Below are 27713 nucleotides of genomic sequence, written 5' to 3' on the forward strand. Positions count from 1 at the left end.
AACAACATGGATGGAGCTAGAGGGTATTATGCTCAGTGAAATAAGCCAGGTAGAGAAAGACAAGTACCAAATGATTTCACTCATGTGTGGAGTATAAGAACAAAGAAAAAAACTGAAGGAACAAAACAGCAGCATAATCACAGAACCCAAGAATGGACTAACAGTTACCAAAGGGAAAGGGACTGGGGAGGATGAGTGGGAAGGGAGGGAAAAGTTGGGGGGGAGAAAGGGGGCATTATGATTAGCATGTATAATGGGGGGGCATGGGGAGGGCTGTGGAACACAGAGAAGACAAGTAGTGATTCTACAGCATCTTACTATGCTGATGGACAGGGACTGTAACGGGGTTTGTTGGGGAGACTTGGTGTTGGGGGAAGTCTAGTAAACATAATGTTCCTCATGTAATTGTAGATTAATGATACCAAAATAAAAAATAAATAAATAAATAAATAAAAATAACAAATGGGACTACATCCTACCATTTGCAACTACATGGATGGAGGTAGAGGGTATTATGTTCAGTGAAATAAGCCAGGTGGAGAAAGACAAATACCAAATGATTTCACTCATCTGTGGAGTACAATAACAGAGCAAAAACTGAATGCTAAACAGCTTCTGTACAGCAAAGGACATCATCAGCAGAACAAAAAGGCATCCTACAGTATGGGAGAATTTATTTATAAATGACATATCTGACAAGGGGTTAACATCCAAAATATATAAAGAACTCACATGCCTCAACACCCAAAAAGCAAATAACCCAGTTAAAAAATGGGCAGAGGTTATGAATAGACACTTCTTCAAAGAAGAAATTTAGATGGCCAACAGGCACATGAAAAGATACTCCACATCGCTACTCATCAGGGAAATGCAAATTAAAACCACAATGAGGTATCACCTCACACCAGTTAGGATGGACACCATGCAAAAGACAAAAGGAACAAATGTTGGCGAGGATGTGGAGAAAGGGGAACCCTCCTACACTGCTGGTGGGAATGTAAATTAGTTCAACCATTGTGGAAAAGCAGTATGGAGGTTCCTCAAAAAACTCAAAATAGAAATACCATTTGACCCAGGAATTCCACTGCTAGGAATTTACCCTAAGAATGCAGGAGCCCAGTTTCAAAAAGACATATGCACCCCTACATTTATCGCAGCACTCTTTACAATGCCAAGAAATGGAAGCAACCTAAGTGTCCACCAGTAGATGAATGGACAAAGAAGAAGTGTTGTATATACATAATGGAATATTATTCAGTCATAAGAAGAAAGCAAATCCTACCATTTGCAACAACATGGATGGAGCTAGAGGATATTATGCTCACTGAAATAAGCCAGGCGGAGAAAGACAAGTACCAAATGATTTCACTCATCTGTGGAGTATAACAACAAAGCAAAAACTGAAGGAACAAAACAGCAGCAGACTCACAAAACCCAAGAATAGACTAACAGTTACCAAAGGAAAAGGGACTGGGGAGGGTGGGTGGGAAGGGAGGGATAAGGGAAATAAGGAGCATTATGACTAGCACACGTAATGTAGGTGGGGGCACAGGGAAGGCAGTATAGCACAGAGAAGACAAGTAGCAAGTTACTATAGCAAGTTACTACTCTGATGAACAGTGACTGTAAAGGGTATGTGGTTGGGACTTGATAATGGGGGGAATCTAGTAACCACATTGTTGCTCATGTAATTTTATATTAATGATATCAAAATTTAAAAATAACGTCCGAGTAAAACCTAGGTCATCCTAATATGAAACACATGTTTTAATAAAACACTGGCAGCTCAGTCTGATCCTTAAACCTCCAGAAGTATGGTTTTATGTGTGGTAACCTCCACATTTCTTCAAAGAAGAGTTAATAAACGTTATCATCTATAACCACTGCAGCTTTCATGTTCCTGAGTACCAGCTACACTGAATCAGGGCCTAACTGAGAAGAATATCCAAACTTCTTAGAACCTTACATGATTGAGTTTCAAAGGGAAGTCTCTAATCCTCACAGCTAGGGGTAATTCAAAGTACTCTAAAGATGCTAGATAGACATGAAGAAAATGAGAAAAAGCAACTGAAATCTGTTCTTCCTTTACCTGTTCTTTCTTTAGCTAAAATGTTTCCCAAAAGTAAAGTTCTTCCTTTACCTGTTCTTCCTTTAGCTAAAATGTTTCCCCAAAGTAAAGGCACTATATGATATACATCAATGTGCAATTAAAACTAAGGTATGTACCTAATTTCGGATAGAAAGTGGTCCTCAATATTCCATCCCCCATCAGCCCTTATTTCTATCTCCTTGTATCCTGTGGGATCCCATCTCTCTCATTCTATTCATGATTCCCTCTCTTTGCACCTCTACCCATTCTTATCTATGCTTCTTATATAAACATTGCATAATATATAAATGTGTTTAAAGTTTTTTCTTTACATGTACAAACAAAAATTATCACTTGGCTTCGTATCCCACTTTAGCTAGCACCCTGTGTCCTCATCATGTTATGCTTCATGGACACATGCCTCTCTTTTCTCACAAATTTGCCAAACTGTTATAATAAGATATCTGTTCTTTCTACTCTATTGAAAGTGCTACTGCTAAGGTCACCAAATGATCTCTTAACAGCGCAAGCATAATGCCAAACAGGCACTCCTCATATTTATTGAGCAAATGAACCCATTCATCCAAAGAATTTTGAGTAGGGGGTTCCACACATGATCAATACACAATTATTATCTGACCTTGAGTCCAGCCCTAGGACGTGATGCTCAAGGACATCGAAACCATGTGAGGGCGGTCACAAGTTGTAAGAACTGTTTTGTCTTCACTCATTTTCTTATTGATCATGCATCAGGAGTTGTAGGAGAAACAATCAGGTCATATGCATTTGCACATTTGATTTCTATATTACTTGATTTACGTATTAATCCCATCAATCCCACACACTATCTTGATCTACCCTGCCTCTGCAGCATCTTTTTGGCTGCATATTCTCACTAATCGTTATGGGCTCATCCTATTCCTTAAAACATTAAGGTTGGCTAGGGTTCCATTATTTTCTAAGTAAATTTCTAGATAAACTTAATTCTAAATTTTCTTCCTCTCGATATGCTCTTTAACTTTTCTACATTCAGGGTTTCCCTTGTACAACGATTATTTGAAGTCTGCATTTTTAGCTCTATTTTCTGTTCCAAGTCACAGACACATATGGTTATTCTCATTTAGGTGCCTAAATGAGAATAATCAATAGGCACTTTAGGGGTAGAAAACAAAATAAAAAGAGTATAACTTTTAAATTAGTACAAAAAAATATTGAAATAAGGAAAAAAAACTTCAATCAATCCACAGAAGTTATAGAGAGTGAGAAACAGAAAAAAGGCCAAACCAATACAAAGCACAAAAATGTGATGGGAAAAATAATATAACAGCACATGAGGTACATATATCAATAATTACTGCAAGTAGTAATGGGCAACATTTTCTAATTAAAAAGTGTTATGAGATTACACAAAAATCCAGCAGTATACCTAAAATTCAAGGACATAGAAATGGTTGAAAGAAAAAAAAAGATGGAAAACCTCCACTAATATTCCCAAAACAAAAAGTTGATATAGCTATACCAAATAAAACAGATTTAAAGTCAAAACTGTTTTTTAGCTATAAGAGCTATTACATAAGATGTTAACTAGCAAGATAAAACAATTCTAAACTTTTATGGATCTAATAACATAGCCTCAAAATACATATATAGCAAAAATTGACAGAACCAGAAGGAAAAACCTACAATCACAATGGAATATTTTAACATACTCCTCCAGTACTCAATAACTAATAGAAAAAGGAAACTTAAAAATCAATGGAAGTTTGTACTAACACAATTAACAAGCTTAATCTAATGAAAGGCTGTATGTCTGTGTGTATAACCCATCACTCACAACTAGACACTCTTTCCAAGAACATCTAGAACAGATATATTTATAAAGCTACAATAATTATAAACATTGTATTAACTCTGAGATAGACTAACAGACCAATGTAATAGAGTAGGGAATTCAAAAATCAATGGAGGAAGGATGTATAACTGAAAATTGGAGATCTTGATGATAAGAAGAGAAATTATTTGAATATATACAAAATAAATTCTAGATGAGTACAGCTCTTAAGTGTGACAATGTTGAACTTTGAGCTGTGTTCTCTGAAAGGGGTGATACTTAAGAAATTTCTCCATCTTTCTGTGTTTCCAGAACTAATTACAAAAGGCCACTCTGCTTTCAGATATTCCTAGCTATGACCCACCTCTACCCTTTCTCAAAGACTTGACTTCAATCAATCCACAGAAGTTATAGTAAAAAAGTAAAAAAGGAAAGACTTGACTTCCTGGTTTACCTGCTTTTATAAAACCACAACTCTTCTTCTACTTTGAGATGTTCCTTAATAAGGAATGTTGTTCCTATTGCAATGGCCTAAATAAAATCACTTTTTTAATTGTCTGGTATCTCTGATGAATATGAAAACAGAAGAGAAAATACTGGTAACATTGGGACAAGTAAGAATTTCTTGACTAAGATATGAAAACATTAACTTCAAAAACACTATTGAGTGAAAAAAGTTGTAGAAAAACCTTTATGTAAATAATTATACAACATTTAAAACATACATGTGTATGTGTACATAACAAAGGATACAGACCTATGTAATAAAAACATAAATTTAGGACAGCTATTCCCTCTTGTAAGGGAGGGAAGTGAATAGGATGGGAGATGGGGAGGTTTAGCTTGATATGTGTGTGTGTGTGTGTGTGTGTGTGTGTGTATATACATAAATAAATATATATATATATGTATATATATATATATATATATATCTTCCTTCTTTTTAAAAAAGATTTACAGCAAAGTTTCAAATAACTTTGGTTCTGATTCAGATTCTGATTCAGTAGGATTTAGGGTTAGGGTGGGGTGGTGTTGAGATTCTGCATTTCTAATAAGCTCCCAGGTAATGGGTGATGCTAACTAACATGGCTGGGCCATGGACCACACTTTAGATTCTGGATCTAAAGAAAATATGGCTAACTTTATTAAAGTTAGGTGGTAAGCATGAAAGAATCTATTATTTTCTACATGTTTGAAACAGCTCAGAAATAAATATAAAGTTCAGGAGAATTTCTAGCAGTCTCCATAAGGTACTACCAAGAAGTAGTTAATAATCCCTCTCTTAATTCTACATATAGCCTGAGACTGTTTTCATTTTGTGACATATAGAATCTTTAGAAATACATAAACACATATGAAAATAAGGAAAGCATTTGGGATTCTAACAAAAATGTTATGACAGTAGCTTAAATTCTTATAAAGATTTTATAGTGAACTATTAATAAAAATTTTACTTTTTGTCATTTAGTTCCTAAAAGTTGACAACTTTCTTAGTTAATTTAATCCTAACCTCTTTGTCTGATGAGATACTCCTGAGGGATACTTTCTGAGATGTTTATGTACTATACAAAAATGGAATGTAATAGTATTAATTCAGACTAACATTTAGAATATAGTAATTGGATTAATATTTAGAGTAATATAAGTAAATGGCCTCACACACACACACAAAAGAAAAAACTCTGCTTCGTGAATGGTTATTTTCTGCATTTTGGGAAGTGGGTTTAGGAATTTACATTAATTAGTTAATATAATCATTAAACATAGAATATAGGGTCTATGAAAGCCAGGACTTTTTGGTGTGTTTTGTCCTCTGAAATTTGAATGCATCTAGAATGCTCCTGATATATAAAAGCCTTCAACAAATACCTGTCAAACAAGTAAGTAAAATTTCATCTAGTGATTCCAATAAGCCAGGATGTTGTAAGGGATATTAAGATAAAAATAAAAGATGGCCTCATCCTTCAGATGTTAAAATCTAGTGCAGAAGACAGACACACAGAGTTAATTTACATATTTTACATTATAATATTATATACATAATAAATAATATTGACAAATTTAGAAATCTGTTTTTTACATAGTAGAAAAAAATAAATGGTTATGTAAAAAAGGAAAGATATATATTCAAAGAGAGGAATCATATGTAAATAAGCATATAATGTGAAAATAAATGTGGCATGGGTGGTAAAATAAGTACAAGATGCTATGAAAACACATTAAGGAGAGAGTGCTCAATTTGCTCAAGGAGATCAAGGATTCATTCTCAAGAATTAACATTAACTCTGAGTCTTGAAGGATAATTAAGTTTGATAGGTGGCCCCAGACTGACATGGAGTAGAGTGGGAAGGATGAGGTAGCAGAAAGGTGGACACAAATATTCTAAAGAGGGAAATTTATAAAAAGGGAGGAAAAAATAGATTTTAGAAAATTTTGAGCAGTTTTGCATATCAAAATTCAGGGTAGAGGAGAAAAAATTACTAGAAATGAGGCTGAAAAGATGTATAGAGGCCAGACTATGAAATGCTTTATTTATCATGCTAAGAAATTTGACTTAAAACAGTGAATATAAACAAGAGTGATTTGATTAGATTTGCATTTGAGATTCTTTGGTAGCAACATGAAATATGAACAAGAAGTTTATAGGACTAGAGAAAAAGAACATCAAGGTCTTTTTAAATGGTTGATGCCAAAAAAAATGTTAGAGCTTGAACTAGGGTAGTGGCCTTTGAGTTTGAGAAGAAGGAGCCTCAAGAGCTTTTAGGAAGTAGAACTGACAAGATAATCAGGGAGATGTTAAAATGGCTCCCATATTCCTGACTTGGGAAACTGGGTGGAGAGTAATAGTCACTACATGTATATAAATGCATGTGTACTAAAAGCATGTACACAAGACTTCATGAAAGAAGATGTGAGTACAGAAGCATGTAGGCACACAGGAAAGTGAGATGGAAAAGGTAACATATAAAATGAAGTATATATAATGTGCATGTGAGAGAAAAGATGAAAGTATATGAAACTTGATTGTGGAGAATGTCTTTTTTTTTTAAAGCAGTCCTCATTTTCATTTCAAGTCACTTATAAGCTGTACTTACAATTCAGGCAATGTCCAGTTCCCTATATTAGTTAAAATATATAAATGGCTTAGAATAGTAACTAGCAAATTGTAAATTTTGAATGAGTTAGCAATTTTATTATTACTCTGAACCTTTGAAGAGCTTTAGTCACTTTCCTAGTTTATTGAATTCTGAGTTCTAAGGAGAATTTGGTAAAATCTCTGGGGTATATATAACTTTCAAAATCTTCAATATTGTCACCCACTTAGAGCATTTTGTTCAAATAAAGATGATCTGTTTATTCAAAGAGAAGCTAGAGCAAGAGCTTTCATTAATTGACCATTTGCCCCAGGAAATATACAAAACTTACCCACCCCAAGTAGGTATTACAGTGACAGCAGTTTCAGATATGCCTAAGATACTTTACATAATTGAGAGTTGATGCAATCTGTCTCTAAAATGGAGTTGTAAGAGAAGAATTTGAAAAAAGGATAAAGGAAATTCAGTAAGTTCCAGAGCCTTGAGTTGCACCTTCAAGATGTTCTCTTATTAATTTCTTTGAAGAACTGTAAATAATCAGACCAGAAATATCCATATTCTAAGGAAAACTTCAAAGAAAATATAAATTATTTTTAGCTACAAAGGATTCTCTTTCATTAGTTTAACAGTAAATTAACTGTAAATTTATAGTATCACATTATGGTATCTAATCATTACAATGGTACCTGACTCTAAGATACTGCCATGATGAGTAAGTTTACTGAAAATGATACACATTTCTTATACTAAGGTGCATAATGACAGACTAAGCATTTTAAAATGCTTTGTTAACTACAATATTCCCTTATGAAATAGGTTGAAAGAGATGAGGGATGTAAACTAATATTCACTGAGTATCTACTATGTCCTAGACATTGTGTGTTGTACTATGCTTTACATTTCCTCTCATTTAGTCTTTCCAAAATTCTGCAAAGTAAATATTATTCCATACAACACAGAGGAAGCACAAAGAAACAAGTTAGTCTATATAACATAACTAGGAATGGATAGAGCAGGAATTCAATCCTGAAGCTGTCCAACTCCAAGGCCCACAGACTCTTACGTTATACTGCATTACTGATTCTTAAATTCAAAACATATATGCCTTATATTTGAATAAAAGTTATAAATGTAAAATAAATTTGTATATTTCACTGACATATCATGTGCTTCTCTTGAGCCACCATCTTCACTTACAGTTTGTTTCTTCCTCCATTAGAGAAAAAGAAAAATGAATCATAAGAACAGTCTTAAAATGTATATGAGAATAGGCAGTTTTCCCAAGAAATGTATATCCCTAAATTACCTGAAATTCAATCAGAGACTAATTCAGGGCAACTAATTCTCCTTAAAATCCAAATATCCTTTTCATTTACATTGTATTTTTCCCCCTTTATGATGGAATGCATCTTTATATCACTCACATTGATATAAATCCCTTTAAATCTAATTATTTTTCCTTTAACACTTAGCCAAGATCAGCCAAATTAAGAGAAAAGAAGTATAACTGGTGGTTGGGAAAGAAAGAACAAAGAAGAGTTAATCTGTAAGTATTTAGGTCCATGTGAAATGTAGGAGAAAGTATAGGGACAACAATAAGAACAAGGAACCTAAAAAGTCTACACAGAAGGATTTTAAAAAGTACAATTTTCTCCCAGGCAAAACATCAGAATAATTGCTATTGTGAAAATCAAAATAAAATTAAATAAATTTAAAGCATCTTTTTGTTCAAGTATACCATAAACTCAAAATTCTTTTTAAGTATAGTTCATCCTCCAAAGATACTAATACATTTTATTGGCAAATATTAGAACTAGAAAATTGAAAATAAAAAGATATGCCTTAAAATTTTACTTTGAATTTAAGTTTAGAAAAAATTTTACACAAGAATGTCAAATTCTTTAAGTTCTTCTAAAGAAATTTCTATGTTGAATGAACACAAGAAATATGAGATGACTAAGACACTTAGACACAATATAAATGGAATTCTAGAAGTATGGTTTTTTTCAACTAACCACCCCATCTCTATTTTTACTTATTCTAATTCATTTTCAATACTGATTTAAAGTAATATTCCTAAAGTACAGTTTTTATTACGTTACTTTCCTGCTCAAAACTTTTAATGGCTCTTTCCAAAGTTGAGAATCTTTAGCCTGATATTCAGGGCCCCCCCAAAATTTGTTTCCAAATGAACTTCTAATCTTATTTCCATGACTCTCTTTTGGAAGGGTAGTAAGACCATTACTGGTTTGTCAATACCTGCAGCTTTGGAATTTAAGGGAGAGAATGTTAAGTAAAATGCCATCATTTAAATACAGAGATAATTATAGACTGCCTTCTGAGTTAGGCAACTATACCAGGTTATAAAGAAGTGCTAAAACTATACATAAGAAAAATCACAATACTTAGGGGCTTTAATACTAAGTATACTAAGCATTGAATGAAAGAAACACAAGTCCTAGAGTATAGGGGTTAATTCACTGCTTTGAAAAAATAATAGGAGATTTTTGCCAGCTGAAGGATGTTCAAGCAGTGGGATTAATTCTTAGTGCAGCAGAGTCCTATAAAGCATTAGAAAGGAGGAGAAAATGTGGGAGAACTTTTGTGGTAATCAAACAACACAGGTTCCCCCCCAGTCCTAGAGATTCTTTTCTTCCTGTTGACTTCCTAAGAAATTATGAAAGAGAGACTGTAGCTCCAAGAGGGTGGGGGAGGTTTCCCATCCAGAGCAAGTTCTCCATGAATTCAATCAGACCAAAGGAAGACAAGAGCAAGATGTTGGGAATCAAAGGGTTTATTCTCACAGCTCAGTCTCTCCTCACTTTGAACCCTGGCTGCTCGGCTCTCTCTCCCTGCTCCCACTTGGCCACACTGCCACACAGGGCTGAACTCTGCTGGGTGAGTCCCCAGTGACTGGTTGGTGACTGACCAACTACATACCAGGAACAGAGGGGAGGAGAGGATGGGTGTGTCCTCTGCACCCCCACCCTGGGCCAGCAATCCTGAGTGACCAGGGGCTCTGCCACCAGTAAACATACCGTAAATGTGCAAACATACTCTTATTATATCCACAATGGGTACTATTAAGGCCAGGTGGGAATCCTGGTCAGAAATTTCCATTTTCCCCACAGAGGCAATTTAGGAGAGATGCAAAAATTTTTCTTATTAGGAAAAAGATGCTATTTCAGGCATAAGAAACTATTTAGGGGGAAAACTAAAAGTAGAAATGGGATTGCATAAATAAAATTTTATTGTATGGTATGATCAGGAGGAAAGGGAAAACAGATGAGGTGATCTAAGAAATGAATCTAAAATTGATAAAGTAGCCTCAGGTACTGTTGAAGGACTGAGCTTTAGCTATTATTTATAATTCAAATAAAAAGATTTTATTTAGGGATGCCCAGAAGATATGTATGTCAATTCTACCTGTAAAAGACATGGGTAAAATAGAAAAAAAAAAACCAAACCTACAAATATTCAATCTATGGGAAAGGGGCACTATGATGTTCAGAGACATTAAACTGAATGTTTCTTCATAAATGTGTTACAATGTATAGAAAAATTATTTTTATCTACTCTTCAGCTGCTGTAAAGTGCACCCATCTTTCAAAGATTCTGGGTTTAGGTATCTGATTTTAAAAGTTATTATTCTGTCTTTATAAGACATGAATTATATAAAAATTTTTTCCTGGTCTCCAAACCACTTATTTCTCCCAATGGGGAGGTTGGGTGGGGATGGGGCAGGGCAAGTAGAATACCGCAGGTGGTGGGCCTAGTGCAGGCTAGGGCAGGCTGGTGCAGGCTGGTGACCATGTGACCTTCAGGTGAAGGTCAAGCTGTTCCAGTCCACATTGGCCAAGTTCATGTGTAGATCCCACTGGGGCTGATTTGCAGGTGCTCAGTAAGCAGGCTGCAGAGCAGCTTGCTGGAGGAGTAGTTCTGAGCACCACTGATCTTGTGATGCTGTGCAGGCTTGTCACATTAATTTTTATGTTTAAAGAATCTGTGGTCATTTTTGGCCTATTACCTAATGTATAAAGGATACATTTATAAGGCAAAAAGGTTCATTAAAGGGAGAATACTTTTTATTGAACCTTCTTTTCATTAGTGCTCCTACATTATGTAGCTTTTCCAAACAGTACTATACCTTATGCACACAAGCTCAACTTGAGTTAGCTGTAATCCTATGACTTAATTATCTACCTACCTACCTATTTACCTAACTAGGTAATAATCCATTTAAGTTTATCTGCATTCATCTTTTTTCCTCCTTCCAATTTACAGGGTCATTGCCTTAATTCATGCATTATTTTGTGTACTGACTAAGGTAACAGGCCTCTAATAGGATTTGACTTTCTCACACAAAGAATGTTACACCTTGCTGCCAGATGTAGTTGGTCTTTCTAAGGTACACTTCTGGACATGTTTCATCTTTATTATCTTCATTCTTTTGTTTCCTATGTCCAGAATGTGTTCTCAGATTCCTAATTTAAAAATATGCATCTTACTTGGAATGCTCTGGATTTCTCCATCTTGACATCTGCTTTATGCCTCAAATTAGGAACGTTTTCTGCATTATTTCTTCAAATAAGATTTATGCCAGTTTCTCTCTCCTTCTGGAAGCCCTATAATGCACGTTAGTCTATTTGATATTGTCCTAAAAAGACAGACTTTAAGCTAGCTTTACATTTTTTCATTCTTTTTTCTTACTGCTGCTCTGATTGGGTAAGTGAAACTGCCTTATTTTTGAGTTGACAAATCCCTTTTTTAACTTCATCTTGTCTTCTATTGAACTCTTCTAGTGTATTTTTCAGTTTTGTTACAGTAGTCCCCTCTGATGTGCACTTTCACTTTTCTTGGTTTCAGTCTGGAAAGCAGATGATGCTCCTTCTGACCCATCATCAGAATATTAATAGTAGCCTAGCACTACATCAAAATCCTTCAGCTTACTTCAACTAATCACGTAGGCATTTATTATCACATCATCACAAGAAGAGTACACTACAGTAATGTGAAAAATTACATTTACATTATATACAATATATTTATATTATTTTTTACAATTTTTATTAAGGTATTATTGATACACACTCTTATGAAGGTTCCACATGAAAAACAATGTGGTTACTACATTCACCCATACTATCGAGTCCCCTCCCCTTTATCATATATTAATTGACCATATATATGCTTGGGTTTCTATCTAGACTCTCTGAATTTCTTCTTCAAAGAACTGTGTTCATATCCTCCACCCATTTTTTAATCGGGTTATTTGCTTTTTGGGTGTTGAGGCATGTGAGTTCTTTATATATTTTGGATGTTAACCCTTTGTCAGATGTGTCATTTACAAATACACACTGTATTGCTGTCATTGTCAATCAGTATAGTAAGATACCACAGAGTCACTACACGTCTTCTCTGTGCTACACTGTCTGCCCCATGATCTCCCCCACACCATTTGTGCCAATTATAATACTGCTCAAGTCCCTTCTCCTTCCCTCCCTCCCTCCCTTCTCCCACCCCTTCCCTTTGGTAACCGCTAGCCCCTTCTTGGAGTCTGTGAGTCTGCTGCTGTTTTGTTCCTTCAGTTTTGCTTTGTTGTTATACTCCACAAATAAGGGAAATCATTTGGTACTTGTCTTTCTCTGCCTGGCTTATTTCACTGAGCATAATACCCTCCAGCTCCATCCATGTTGTTGCAAATGGTAGAATTTGTTTTTTTCTTATGGCTGAATAGTATTCCATTGTATATATGTACCTTCTTTATCCATTCATCTACTAATGGACACTTAGGTTGCTTCCACATCTTGGATATTTTAAGTCGTGCTGTAATAAACGTAGGGGTGCATCTGTCTTTTTGAATATGAGAACTTGTATTCTTTGGGTAAATTCCTAGGAGTGGGATTCCCAGGTCAAATGTTATTTCTATTTTTAGTTTATTGAGGAACCTCAATATTGCTTTATATAGTGGTTGAACTAGTTTACATTCCCACCAGCAGTGTAGGAGGGTTCCCCATTCTCTGCATCCTCGCCGGCATTTGTTGATCTTAGTCTTTTTGATGCTGGCCATCCTAACTGGTGTGAGGTGATATCTTATTGTGGTTTTAATTTGCATTTCCCTGATAATTAGCACTGTGGAGCATCTTTTCATGTGCATGTTGGCCATCGGAATTTCTTCTTCGGAGAACTATCTGTTCATATCCTCCACCCATTTTTTAATTGGGTCATTTGCTTTTTGGGTGTTGAGGCATGTGAGTTCTTTATATATTTTGGATGTTAACCCCTTGTCAGATGTGTCATTTACAAATATATTCTCACATACTGTAGGATGCCTTTTTGTTCTGTTGATGGTGTCTTTTTCTGTACAGAAGCTTTTTAGCTTGATGTAGTCCCATGTGTTCATTTTTGCTTTTGTTTCCCTTGCCCAAGGAGATGCACTCAGGAAAGTTTCTCATGTTTATATTCAGGAGATTTTGCCTATTTCTTTTCCAAGAGATTTATGATTTCATGACTTACATTCAGGTCTTTGATCCATTTTGAGTTTACTTTTGTGTATGGAGTCAGACAATAATCCAGTTTCATTCTCTTGCATGTAGCTGCCCAGTTTTGCCAACACCAGCTGTTTTAGAAGCTGTATGTCCAAGGCTCCTTTATCATATGTTAATTGACCATATATGCGTGGGTTTATATCTGGACTCCCTAGTCTGTTCCATTGGTCTATTGTTCTGTTCTTGTGCCAGTACCAAATTGTCTTGATAACTGTGGCTTGTAGTAGAGCTTGAAGTCGGAGAGTATAAGCCCCTCAGCTTTATTCTTCCTTCTCAGGATTGCTTTGTGTGGGATTAATATATAAATCAAATGTATAATCGTATTTGACTTGATTATTTTTCTTAAATTCATGATGCATGATCAAGACCAAAACAGTTTCTGTGACATGACTGCCTTTGTTCACAGTGTAAGAACTTGTTCACCATGAAGGAACATCACACCCCAAGAGACTGGAGACAGCTGAGAATTAATGACTGTATATTGGATTCCATACACAAAATTCTATTGTTGCTAACATTTATTTGCTCAATAGATATGAGGGGTGCCCTCTCAGCACAACTGTTGCACAGTTAAGCCTAAATTCCCCTGGCTGGTCCTTTCAGATCTTCGATATCTCATCATGTCTTCTTCCTTATCTGTGGATCAGAAGCAGGGAGGGGACCGACAGCTTTGGCTATTCAGGCTCTTTTGTAGTTCCATATGAATTTTAGAAGGGTTTGCTCTAGTTCAATGAAGAATGCTGTTGGTGTTTTGATAGGGATTGCACTGAATCTGTAGATAGCTTTAGGCAGGATGGCCATTTTAACAATATTAATTATTGCTATCCATGAGCATGAGATGTATTTCCATTTATTGGTAACTTCTTTAATTTCTCTCATGAGTGTCTTGTACTTTTCAGGATATAGGTCTTTCACTTCCCTCGTTAAGTTTATTAATAGGTATTTTACTCTTTTTGATGCAATTGTGAATGGAATTGCTTTTCTGATTTCTCTTTCTGCTAGTTCATCATTAGTATATAGAAATGCAACAGATTTCTATTTATTAATTTTGTATCCTGCAACTTTGCTGAATTCGGATATTAGATCTAGTAGTTTTGGAGTGGGTTCTTTAGGTTTTTTTATGTACAATATCATGTCATCTTAAAAGACTGACAGTTTAACAACTTCTTTACCAATCTGGATGCCTTTTATTTCTTTGTGTTGTCTGCTGTGGCTAGGACCTCCAGTACTATGTTGAATAAAAGTGGGGAGAGTGGGCATCCTTGTCTTGTTCTCAATTCTAAAGGAAAACCTTTCAACTTTTTGCTGTTACATATGATGTTGTCTGTGGGTTTGTCATATATGGCCTTTATTATGTTGAGGTACTTGCCCTCTATACACATTTTATTGAGAGTTTTTATCATGAATGGATGTTGAATTTTGTCAAACGCTTTTTTGGCATCTGTGTGTGGTTTTTTTCCTTTTGCTAACATGGTCAATAATGTTGATGGATCTTCGAATATTGTACCATCCTTGCATCCCTGGAATAAATCTACTTGATCATGATGAATTCAGTTTTCTAATATTTTGTTGAATATTTTTGCATCTATGTTCATCAGGGATATTGGTCTGTAATTTTCTTTTTTCATGGTGTCTTTGCCTGATTTTGGTATTAGAGTGATGCTGGCCTCATAGAATGAGTTTGGAAGTACTCCCTCTTCTACTTTTTGGAAAACTTTAAGGAGGATGGGTATTAGCTCTTCACTAAACGTTTGATAAAATTCAGCAGTGAAGCCATCTGGACCAGGTATTTTGTTCTTAGGTAGTCTTTTGATTACCAATTCAATTTCATTGCTGGTACTTGGTCTGTTTAGATATTGTCTTTCTTCCTGGGTCAGCCTTCATAGTATTCTCTCATAATTCTTTGTATTTCTATGGTGTCCATAGTGATTTTTCCTTCTCATTTATAAATCTGTTTATGTGTGTAGACTCTTTTTTTCTTGATAAGTATGACTAGGGGTTTATCTATTTTGTATATTTTCTCTAAGAACCAGCTCCTGCTTTCATTGATTCTTTCTATTGTTTTATTCTTCTCGATTTTATTTATTTCTGCTCTAGTCTTTATTATGTCCCTCCTTCTACTGACTTTTCGGCCTCATTTGTTCTTCTTTATCTAGTTTCATAAACTGTGAGTTTAGACTGTTCATATGGGATTTTTCTTCTTCCCTGAGGTAGGGCACTATTTCAATATAGTTCCCTCTTAGCATAGCCTTCACTGCATTCCACAGATTTTGCAGTGTCGAATTATTGTTGTCATTTCTCCCCATACATTGCTTGATCTCTGTTTTTATTTGGTCTTTGATCCATTGGTTATTTGGGAGCATGTTGTTAAGCCTCCATGTTTGTGACTTTTTCATTTCTTTGTGTAATTTATTTTTAGCTCCATACATTTGTGATCTGAGAAGCTGGTTGGTACAGTTTCAATCTTTTTGAATTTACTGAGGTTCTTTTTGTGGCCTAGTATATGAATATTTTTCTGTACCTCCATGAGCATATAGACGGGTCTTTTTTTTTTTTATCCATTCAGTGATTCTATGTCTTTTGGTTGGTGCATTCAGACCATTTACATTTAGGGTGATTATTGATAGGTATATACTTATTGCCATTGCAGGCTTTAGATTCGTGGTTATCAAAGGTTCAAGGGTAACTTTCTTACTATCTAACACTCTAACTTAACTCACTTAGTATGCTATTACAAACACAATCTAAAGGTTCTTTTTTTTTTCCTCCTTTTTCTTCCTCCTCCATTCTTTATATACTAGATGTCATATTCTGTACTCTGTCTATCCCTTGACAGGCTTTGCAGGTAGCTGATTTAATTTTGCATTTGCTTAGCAATTAATTCTACTTTCTTTACTGTGATTTTATTTCCTTCCGTGACAGTTGTTTTGCCTTAGGAACACTTCCATTTATAGCAAGCCCTTCGAAATTCACTGTAGAGATGGTTGTGGAAGGCAAATTCTCTCAACTTTTGCTTACCTGGAAATTTTTAAATCCCTCCTTCAAATTTAAACGATAATCTTACCGGGTAGTGTATTCTTGGTTCAAGGCCCTTCTGCTTCATTGCATTAAGTACATCATGCCACTCCCTTCTGGCCTGTAAGGTTTCTGTTGAGAAGTCTGATGATGGCCTGATGGGTTTTCCTTTGTATGTGATCAGTTTTCTCTCTCTGGCTTTGTTTAAAAGTCTCGTTATCCTTGATCTTCGCTATTTTAATTATTGTATGTCTTGGTGTTGTCTTCATTGGGTCCCTTGTGTTGGGAGATCTGTGTACCTCCATAGCCTAAGAGACCATCTCCTTCCCCAGATTGGGGAAGCTTTCAGTAATTACCTCCTCAAAGACACTTTCTATCCCTTTTTCTCTCTTCTTCTCCTTCTTCTATTACTCCTGTAATGCAAATATTGTTCCACTTGGATTGATCGCAGTTCTTTCAATATTCTTTCCTTCCTAGAGATCCTTTTTTCTTTCTGTGGGTCCACTTCGTGTTCCTCTTCTCTAATTTCTGTTCCACTTACCATCTCCTCCACTATATCTAATCTGCTTTTAAATCCCTCCATTGTACGTTTTGTCTGTGAAACTGTATTCTGTAATGATTGAATATCTGTCTGGAATTCTTTCCTGAGTTCTTGAATATTTTTCTGTACCTCCATGAGCATGTTTATGATTTTTATTTTGAAATCTTTCAGGAAGATTGATGAGTTCATTTTTCACTTGAACCTTTTTTTGGTGTTTGTGGGATTTGGGTTTGAATGTGTTTCCTTTGATGTTTCATATTTGTATGTGGTGCCCTCTAGTGCCCAGAAGCTCTACTCTCTGGACATGCTCAGCCCCTGGAGCGATGTCATGGATTGTGGGGGAGCAGTGCTGGTGTCTGGGGGGAGGAAAAACTTTTCTGCTTCCCTTCTCAGCTGCTATGCCTGCCTCCACTGCCTGAAACAGTGGATCGAGCACAGAGGTGTAAGCCTCTATGCTTTGCATTTGTAGCTGCCATAAGTGGGGTTTTCGTCTGGCTGGCCTGAAGCCAGGGCAGGGGCTGCCGGTTTGTGAGCCAGTGCTGGCTGGCCAGGAGGAAGGCACAGTAGGCTGCGATCATGGTAGGGGGCCATGGGGCTCATAGTGAGCTGGGGCATGGAGTGCCTGAAGCTCCTGAGAGTTCCCAACCTGATTAGCTGACTGCACCCAGAAGATTTTGTCCACCTGTCCTTTCTCCTGAGCAGTAAGCTCTGTGCAATCCTTGCCCTTTTAGCAGCTCTCTCACTGTTAGGAAGTCTCACAGACTGCCTACCTTTCTTTTGTCCCAGAGCAGCCAGATGTGGATCCCTGTTTTCCATAAGCAGCTGGAATCTGTCTCTCCAGGTGTTCTACCTGTCTTAGCTTTCCAATCCCACTAATCTCCAGAGCACCATGCAATGCAGGTTTAAGCTCCCAGAGAAGATCTCCAGGGCTGGGTGTTCAGCAGTCCTAGTCCTGCACTCTCTTCCTGCTCCATTTCTCTTCCTCCCACCAGTGACCTGGGGTGAGGGAAGGGTTTGAGTCCCACTGGATCACAGAAATGTTACCCTGTTTCTTAAGTTTTGTTCTCTTTTCCAGGTGTATGAAGTCTGGCTCTGCATTCTCCCCTTTTGCTCTTAGAGGATTCGTTGTAGTGGTTTTGGGAGGAGGTCTCTGTCTTACCTGTAATGCCACCATCTTTAATCTCTGTACAGTATATTTTTATGACTGTTCTATTTTATCAGTAGTTATTATTGTTTATCTTTTACTGTATCTAATTTATGTCAAGCTTTATCATAGTTTCATATGTATAGGAAAAACAATTTATACAGGGTTTGGTACTATCCACAGTTTCAGGTATCCACCAGGGGTCTTGGAACATGTACCCTATGGATAAGGGGGAACTACAGTATTGTATTCTTCAGTTCTATGACTTTCATGCTTTGGTATTATATTTTCCATCTCTCTGTTGAAGTTTTCAGTGTATTCATCCATTCTTTACACTGGTTCAGCATCTTTATGACTATTAACTTTGAACTCTTTATCAGATAAATTATTTATCTCCATTTCATTAAGGCTTTTCTCTGAGGTTTTATCTTGTTCCTTCATTTGGAACATATTCCTCTGTTCATTTTGCATGGCTGTGTTCATTTCTATACAGTAGATGAAACAACTATTTCTCCCAGTCTTGAATGAATAGGCTCATGCAGATGAACCTTTTTGTTTCACCCTACCCTAGATCTTGGTTCTCTCCCAAACCTCTGTCATGTCCAAGAACTCTATTATATTTTTAATACTTCCCAGTAGTCGAGGATATGCCAAGACCTGTCAGTGTGCCGAAAGGGAGGATCTCAGCACCTAAATTCAGGCTGAATGGAAGCCACATCCTCAGGAAGCAGCTCTTAAAAGAATGCAAATATATACAGTCCTGAGTATAAGCACTGTTGGCCACTAGAGCCAGGCAATATGAAGGTGTCCCTGTAGGGAAAATTGAAGTCACCATGGCCAAGATCCTCACCTTACCCTAATATACTTGCTATTGTGCACATGCAATGCTTGCAGGCACATGCTTTCACACATGTTGGCAATGAGTCATTATTGACTGTTTTGCTATATAAAAACCTCCACTCAGTATGTGGAGGGGGGACTTGGTGAAGGGGGGAGCTTAGTAAACATAATGTTCTTCATGTAATTGTAGATTAATGATGACAAAAAAAAAAAAGAGAAAGAAACCTCCACTCAGTGCTCTGTGCAGAGGCAGAGGTGGAGACTTGCAGATGCAGATGCAGACTTGCTGGATCTAGACATGATTCTAGCACCCGACTTGCCACCATGAGAATAAACCTTTTATAAGCCTTTTTACCCCCAAACATTCATTTGTCATTATTAGGTCTCACTGAATCCAGAGTGAACTTGCCCAGAGCTGAGAGCCTCCAGCACAACATTTTGGCATAGTCAGGAGGATTCAATATAGACCAAAAAAAGAAAAAAGAATATGCAGCCCTCATAGGAGGGGTACTTCAGCAGGCTGCCTCTATGTATGGGGAGACACTTGGGTATTCCCCAATGGGCATGTGGTCTGAGGTGGCAAGCCTCCTAGAGGAACAGGGTCCTCTCCAGGACTGGGGGGAGGCCTTTCTGAGGCAGAAAAGGCCCTTTGCAATATAGGGAATTCTTTGGAAAAACAGATTGCCCATGTGGTAGTGCTTTGCTATTTCTCAGTGTTAAAAAAGGCTACAGATGAGAAGGATGCACTCCTGCAAGAAGCACAAGAGGCAGTGTGATAATGCAAGCTGTGAGACACTGTGGAGGAGGTAAGAGATTTGTTGAAGAATGAGAAGACGTTGCTGCAAGGCACTGATGAATAGGTAAAGGCCATGAAGGAGAACGTACTCCTGCAAGAAGCAGAGAAGAGGCAGCATGAGAACATGAGCTGTGAGGTACTGTAAAGAAGGTAATAAATTTGTTGAAGATTGAGATAGCGTTGCTGTGAGGTGCCATGGAAAAGGTAAAGCATGTGCTCTGTGGAGCAGCAAGAGAGTTGTCATTAGCCCTAGAAATGGTGGAGGATATGTTGAAGAAGAATGATGTGGGGTTGGTGCTGGAGGTACCCGTGCTGGAGGTAACAACCCCTCATCTATTGAAATCTAGTCCAGCTGCAGTAAAGAAAATAAAGACGCAGAAACACAGGTTCCTCCGGGAGTGGTGCAGCCCTCACCCCAGATTGTACAGCACTCACCGTTCCGCCCCTATAGACAGGCAAAGCTGGTGGACTGGGCTCCCAATGTTGGCAGAAGCCCTCAGAGTCCATATCAGCCTGGCTCCTGCACCTTTGGGATGTAGGCATGGATAGTATTCCCCCTATCCAGATCAGAGATGGGAAAGCTGGCTTCCCTGACAACTCAACCTGTCTTATGGCAATGACTGTGCAATGCACACAAAACCCCCAGGGAACCATTCACTTCTCAAATGGCAGATGGCTGCACTTTGTACTGCCTGGCCCAATCAGGGTGACTTACCATCTTCCCCCACTAGATGGCAGACGTATGTTCCAACATGTATTGCTGGAGTTGGGCATGAACAATGCCATTTATAACCCAGGAAATCATAGCCCAGATGAAGAGCTCTTAACCGCAGGGATGATGGATAAGGTGTTGCAAATGGCTCCCCTGTCCCTCTTTGGCCCCTTAGTGGCCATTCTTGCCCCTCACTTAGGGCAGCCCATAAGTGAGGTTACCCGTATAGTAGGAGACTTGGGAGAGGCTGAACCAATGACAACACTGAAGGAAATAAGGTCTGCTACTCAGAGGAAGAATTTAAAGGGCCCGTGAAGGTCACAAGGATCCAGCTGTCAGTTGATTTGATAAAGGCAGGAGCAGACAAAGAGAAATTGGATGGCAAGTCAAATAAAACCTTACTGGAGCCATGGCAACAATCAAAGCTGGAGCAATGGTTTCAGCTGTTGAGGACCAGAAACAGAAGCCAGAGACAAAGCCACAAGTCCAGCCTGTGCACCCATAAGGCTTCCTGCGGGAGAGTGAGCTGACCTCGCCTGGAAGCTGCACAGGAAGCCGATTGGGTGAAACACTTTGATTGAGGGGAGCGTTGAGGCACACACCTCAAGGGATCAGGTGGGGACTGAAGGCCACATGTTGAAATATCAATTCATTGGTCCTTAGTGAATGTACAATGTGTCCTGGTTCTAGCAGACACAGGAGCTGCTGAATGCTCACTGATTTATAACAACCCTGAGCAGTTTCCCAGGAACCCTGCTGTTATAGATGGATACACGTGTAAGTCTATCAGAGTCAAACAAGCCTGAATCCCATTGGGAGTAGGGTGTCTACCCTCAAAGGAATATACTGTCTATAGCTGTCCCATCCCTAATTATTTTGGGGGGACAGATATCCTGAAGCGCCTATGGTTGCAGACCACTGCAAGTGAGTTCAGACTGAGGATATGTGTGGTGAAGGTAGTTGAGAGGACATGCTAAGTAAGCATCTACCTGTAGCTTTGCCTGTGCCTTGGCAGGTGGCTAATACCAAGCAATACAAATTGCCTGGATGGCATATAAAGAAACTGGAGAAACCCTCCAGGAACTGGAGAAGGTTGGTATCAGTCCTTTAATTCTCTCGTGTGGCCAGTAAAAAGCTAGGCAGCTCCTGGCATATGACCAGGGATTACAGAGAACTGAATAAAGCATACCCGCTATGCATGCTACCATCCCCTTTATTGCAGACCTTATGGATACCCTCAGTCGTGAACTAAGGACACATCATTGTTACAGATCTTGCTTGTGCCTTCTTTTCCATTGATATAGTACAGGAAAGTCAGAAGTTTGCCTTCACATGGGAAGGATGACAATGGGCTTTCACTGTCCTTCCATGGGGGTACCTCCAGAGTCCCACCATCTGTTACAGACTTTAGCCCAGGATTTGGTATCATGGGAGAAAATGCCAACAGTGTGGCTGTACCATTATACTGATGATGTCACGGTCACTTCTGACACTCTTACAGACCTAGAAGGCACAGCACCTAGACTGCTGCAACATCTACAGGAGAAAGTATGGTCTGTAGACAGCACCAAGTTTCAGGGGCCTGGTTTGTCCAAATTTCTGGGGGTTGTCTGGTTGGGTAAGACCAAAATTATCCCAGAAGACAATGTGGGCTGTAGCCATCAGTGGGGCATGCCTTTAACCTTTGAAGAAGTCAGTAGAGCCCAGCAGGAGTGCACTTTATGCTCTAAAAGTGACTTACACTGAGTTCCACAGCAACATGGGACAATAGCTAAAGGGTCAATACCCTTCATCAGGTGGCAGACAGACTATGCTGAACCTCTGCCCAGATTAGAAGCGTTTTGACATGCTATAACTTACGTGGACAGTTACTGGACTTCTGGTTGCTTTTCCTGCATGTTGTGCAGACCAGAAAACAACAAAAAGAGGCCTAGAGCATATTTTTGATGGTATAGCCAACCACAGATAATCAAGAGTGTTCAAGGCACCCATTTTATGAGTGGATATGCATTAAAAGAATGGGTGCAACAATTAAGGATAAAGTGTAAGTTTCATGTACCATTTAACTCTACTAGAGTGAGCATGATAGATACAATGGTTTGTTAAAATATGGCCTGAAGTAAGACACTAACAGTCTTCGGGGATGGTCAGTCAGTCTACTTATGGACAGTGCTATGACATTTGAAGGAGAAGTCCTGGAAGGGGACATTGAGCCCCATAGATATGCTAATGCATTGCTGCCACCCCTGTACAACTGCAATTGTTGAAGCCAGGGTTTGGCTAATATCTTGTTGCCAGCACCAACCACAATAAGCCCCAGAGACTCTGTTCAGTGGACATGGTCTTGGATATTTTGACAAGCAGACCAGCAATGGCTAGCTCTCCTGGCACCTTGGGGCCAAGGCTGGAAGGCTGGCCTATGTCATGGAGTAACAGCAGAGTGGACCCCATGGGTCATTGTAGTGTACCCTAAATGGTTGGATGATAAGAGCATCTTACTAGTGAGTTTTGTCTTTATGGCTGGTGCATACATCTCTAGTAGCACCATAGATCCCTCAGTAACAACCACAAGGAGAGGGATAAAGATATGGTATACTAGATCCAGATGCAACCCTCTTCTTGCCACAGGACCACCTTCTTGCATGCATCCTATCTGATGGACAAGATCTGCCTATACTGGTGTCATTAAAAACATATCTTATCACCCTTAATCTCCTCTAAATTTCTTTGTGGACTGGGCACACACCTTAGCAAAAACTGCAGCTTGCTGGGCATGCACAGGGCTTCTATCAGTTCTGCTACTGGCCTCCCATGGAAAGTATAAGTCATGAAGTCGTCTGAGTAGAACTGGTTTGAATACAGCTGGAATGACCACTTAGTGGTAATCATCTCAGGCTTGAAGACAAGTACTATCATCATAATTTTTGTTATCTGTATTCTAGTATGGTGTAGCCTCTACTGCAGTTGTGAAACCTGGTTACAATGTTCTGGATTTCTTGCACAGGGACCATCATGGAAGATTGAGGGTGCATAGATTGTGAGGTGAGAATTCTGGAGGAGTGCAGTGTAGGGAAAATGGAAGTCACCATGGCCAGGATCCTCACCTGATCCTAAACTACTTCCCCACAGCGCACGTGCAATGCCCCAGGCACATGCCTCCACACATGTTGGCAATGAGCCATTACTGTGTTGCTATATGAAGAATCCCACCCAGTGCTCTGGATGACAGCAGAGATTGCAGATGCAGACTTGCTGGATCCAGATGTGATTCTAGTGCTTGACCTGCCACTGTTAGACTAAAGCTTGATATAAGCCTTTTTACCCTCAAATGTTCTGTTGTCATTATTCAGTCTCATGGAATCCAGAGTCAACTTGCCTGGAGCTGAGACCTCTGGTATGAAAGTCCTGTAGGCAGCAAACACAAAAACTGGGGCTCCAGACAAATGTGTATCTCCTTTCTGGGAGATAACACAGAGATGGAGCAAGGCAGAGGGAGAGCACCAAGATGGCATTCACAGTCTACATTCCTTGAGAGCAGCTCTGTAGGCCATTAAATATATGCCAACTCTGAAGCCTGTCCCTCCGTCCGAAGCTCCAAAAAAAGAAAAATGGCCTACTCTACAGAAAAGCTGGAGGACATGTGATCATACTTGCTGATGTGATTTTTATTTTTTCTGAACCGCCTCTGCATTTTTATTCATCTCATTCAACACTGATTCTAATAGGGCAATTTGTGGACAATACTCTTTTAACAGGCTAAAATCTCCCTGAAAGCACAGATTATGTTTTATTTAATCTTGAATCCCTCTGTGTATTGAATCCCCCAGGATGCTTTGGATAGATGTTTGGTTAAAACTGAGTGAATGGTAAGTTTAAAATATCAATAAAATATTCTTTATGAAGGAGGTAAAGCCCAAAGAAGGGTGTCCTTAAGAAACTATTATGGAGAGCAATACCTAGACAAATCATAGCATGAATCAAAGGTAAAAGTTAATTTTCAGTAAAGAATATGGATCTCTTCCTCAATCATCATTTTATCCCATGGATAGGTGACTGCATGGATAAATAAAAATGGAAAATTCTAGCAATTGGGTGGAGGAGCTCAAAATCTGATCTACAAATAGCCAATCCTCAAAATATTATCAATAATCTCAAAGTTAAGGTCATAAAACATGATTCAAATATAAGTTGTTTAATGCTAGAACACTTCAATGAAAGAAAAGAAAATGGTGGATATTATATGAGTAAATTTATGTTTAAAAAATCTCGAGACATTATTTATATGATGATTTCAGATGAATTTGCAACCCCCACACTGATCATTTTCTGGAAGAGCAACATGATATTTCAGTAATAAAATCACTCAAGTTGATATAAGGTAAATGATGTGTTTAGGTGTCTCTGCATAACATCACCTCAAAACTTAGTGGTTTAACTATTAACCTTTCTTAGTTTTGGAGGATAATAAGCTCAACTGGGTGGTTCTCACTGGAGGTACCTCAAATAGCTGTAATCAGATGGCAGCTGAGGCCGGAGTCATCTGAATGCATCTTCATTCAATGTCTGGCACCTAAGCTAGGACAGCTGAACAATTAGGTATGAACTCATTAAGCAACTCTTTCTCCACATGGCCTCTTCATCTGGTCAGCTTGTACTTTCTTAGTACAGACTCAGGGTAGACTGAGTTTTTATGAGGTGACTGACTTCCTCCAAAGAAATTCTTTTAAAAGAGCCAGGAGGAAAGCTGCAAGACTTATGACTTTGCCTTGGAAGGCACACAGTGTCACTTCTGTTACAATCTAACGGTTAATCATAAACTAGCCCAGATTCAAGGGAGTGGAGGAATAGATTCCACCTCTTAATGGGGGGGTGGGGAATAGCTTGTATGTACGTATGAGTAAGTATGAATTGATGGGGGCCATTTTGAAGCCAGCTATATCAGTAACATATTTGAGAATATGTAAATCCAACTTTTTAAAGAATGATGTCCCATAAGAAAACCTAAATCTAACTTTCCAATGAGAATGAGGAACAATAAACACACCCATAATTCTGATCATTTCATTTGCAACATATGTTTAGATTAAAAACATACTGGTGTTCTATTTCAAGAATCTAGCATTTGGCCAAAGGTCTATGTGCACTCTTGGTAACCCAACTGTGGTTCCTGAACTACCAGTGTCAGCATCACCTGGGAACCTGTTACAAATGCAGAATATCATATCCTACCCTAAACCTACTCAGTCAGACATCCATTTTAACAAGATGCCCAGGAGATACATATGCACACTAAAGTTTGAGAATGTTAGGCCACACTCACGTACTAGCATACAAGAGTATTCTCAAATTGATCATCTAAATAAACCTAGAAAACAACAAATATTCTTCTTCCAACTCTGGGGGCAGAGAAGGATTGTACCATTAAAAAATGGTTTTAAGTGGAAAAGATAGCTAAAACTTGATTGCTTCTTTATATAAAATCTTTGACAAGTGAGAAATTATGTGGAAGGGACATCTTGATTTTATTTGGGACATCAAGGATCATCACTATGCACGTGGAAATTGATCTATAACAGTTTTTACTGTATGACCAGGGAAGCTAAGGAGAAAAAGTGTAAAGACATTCAAAATAATAAGTCCCTTATTTAACTTAGTTATTTTCATGTAAAGACACATGAAAAAAATTCTCACTGTAATTCTTAGTGAATTACTTAAATATATTTTTGGACAGAATAGCATTAACTTGCTGTTATTTACCAATGTCTTTAGATAAAATGAAAGCAAATTTAAAAACAAAAATGCCCTTTTCAAAGATATAAAATTAACTTTTGAAAACATACCATTTTCTTCCAAAAATATATTCAATCCATTCACAATTTCTTGCTTGTTTCTTCTTGTCATTCATTTCTATGACCTAAATTATGAAACATAATTAAAATGCCTATGGTAAAAGTTCTTAAAAATCAAGTAAGTTCAACTTTTAAGATAGTTTATAACCAATAATTACTATTAAGGCTGGTTCTTAGAAATAAAATGAATACTCTATTAATTTATTTAAGTTTTCTATAGTTTTTAAAATTTTTTCAATATACAAACAAGTCAGTGAATCTTCACTTATAACATGATAGTATACAAAGATGGTTTAAAAACTGACCCATGTTATTTTATGACCAAATCAATTTCAATAATTAATTTTCTTAATGATATTTAATCATGTATCTTCTGGAACATGGGTTAAATGATGAAAAAATGGGCGACCGTGAACACATCCTTTAATTTCATTTCCAAATTGCTGCTTCATTCTGAAGATAATGTCTTGGATGTCCTCTTTTGATAAGTACATGGGTAACTGTCTACATAGACGCACTGCTTCTCCCTGTGAAGAGAAAGCCACACATTTTACTATGATGTATTACTGAAGCATAAAACATTCCTGGCAAGAAGAAAAGACAAAATGGTTTCATTCTTTTTCTTATTCATTCAACATTTATTAATTACTGATTATGTGCAAGTCACTACTGTAGGTTCTAAGCATACACTGGAGAACAAGACAAGCATGATCCTTGACATTTACACTGTAGCATAGAGAAACAGAAAACAAAAAAATTTCAGTTAGTAATAATGCACACAATTAAACTGGGCAACATGATAATGACTGTGTGGTTAGGAAAAGTTTCCTCAATGTGTTATTTAAGCTTCAATTTAAATAAGGAACCATGATCTAAAGATTATAGAAAAAGAAAAGCATTTCACACATAGGGCACAGAAAAAATTGAATGGTCAATGTAGGTGCAGCATAGTAACTAAAGGGAAGAGGAGTAAGATAGGCAGGGGCCAGATCACTCTTTAGAAGAGAGTGAGCAATTTGGGTTTTAATCTGAAAGCAAAGGGAAGTAACCAGAAGATTTTTAAGCAAGAACCAGAGATTTGTTTCACATTGTAAAACAATCAGTCTGGCTACTGTGTGAAATATGGTTTGAGGCAGGTCAAGAAGAACAAGAACTCTTGCAGGCAATCACTGCAGTCCTGGTGCAAGTTTTTGACCAGGGTGATAGTGTAGATGGAAGCAGGTTATAAAGACCTCAGACATGAAATGGAGGTA

At 37.8% G+C, this 27713-nt stretch overlaps 1 protein-coding gene across 11 annotated transcripts in view; it reads right to left on the minus strand.

Moving 5' to 3' along the window:
- PMS1 (PMS1 homolog 1, mismatch repair system component) overlaps positions 1 to 27713 on the minus strand; it is a 111755-nt gene that overhangs the window by 12432 nt on the left and 71610 nt on the right. For 10 of the 11 annotated variants that reach the window (XM_073218514.1, XM_073218515.1, XM_073218519.1 and 7 more), the window contains one exon: positions 26631 to 26987. In XM_073218514.1, the coding sequence (XP_073074615.1) occupies positions 26823 to 26987 (165 nt within the window). In that variant the 3' untranslated portion in view covers positions 26631 to 26822. Of the gene's footprint in view, positions 1 to 26451; positions 26526 to 26630; positions 26988 to 27713 lie in introns of those variants that run through there. The other variant, XR_012123635.1, reaches the window with a different exon arrangement.

Source organism: Manis javanica, chromosome 12 (assembly GCF_040802235.1).
Source record: "Manis javanica isolate MJ-LG chromosome 12, MJ_LKY, whole genome shotgun sequence".
NCBI lineage: Eukaryota > Metazoa > Chordata > Mammalia > Pholidota > Manidae > Manis > Manis javanica.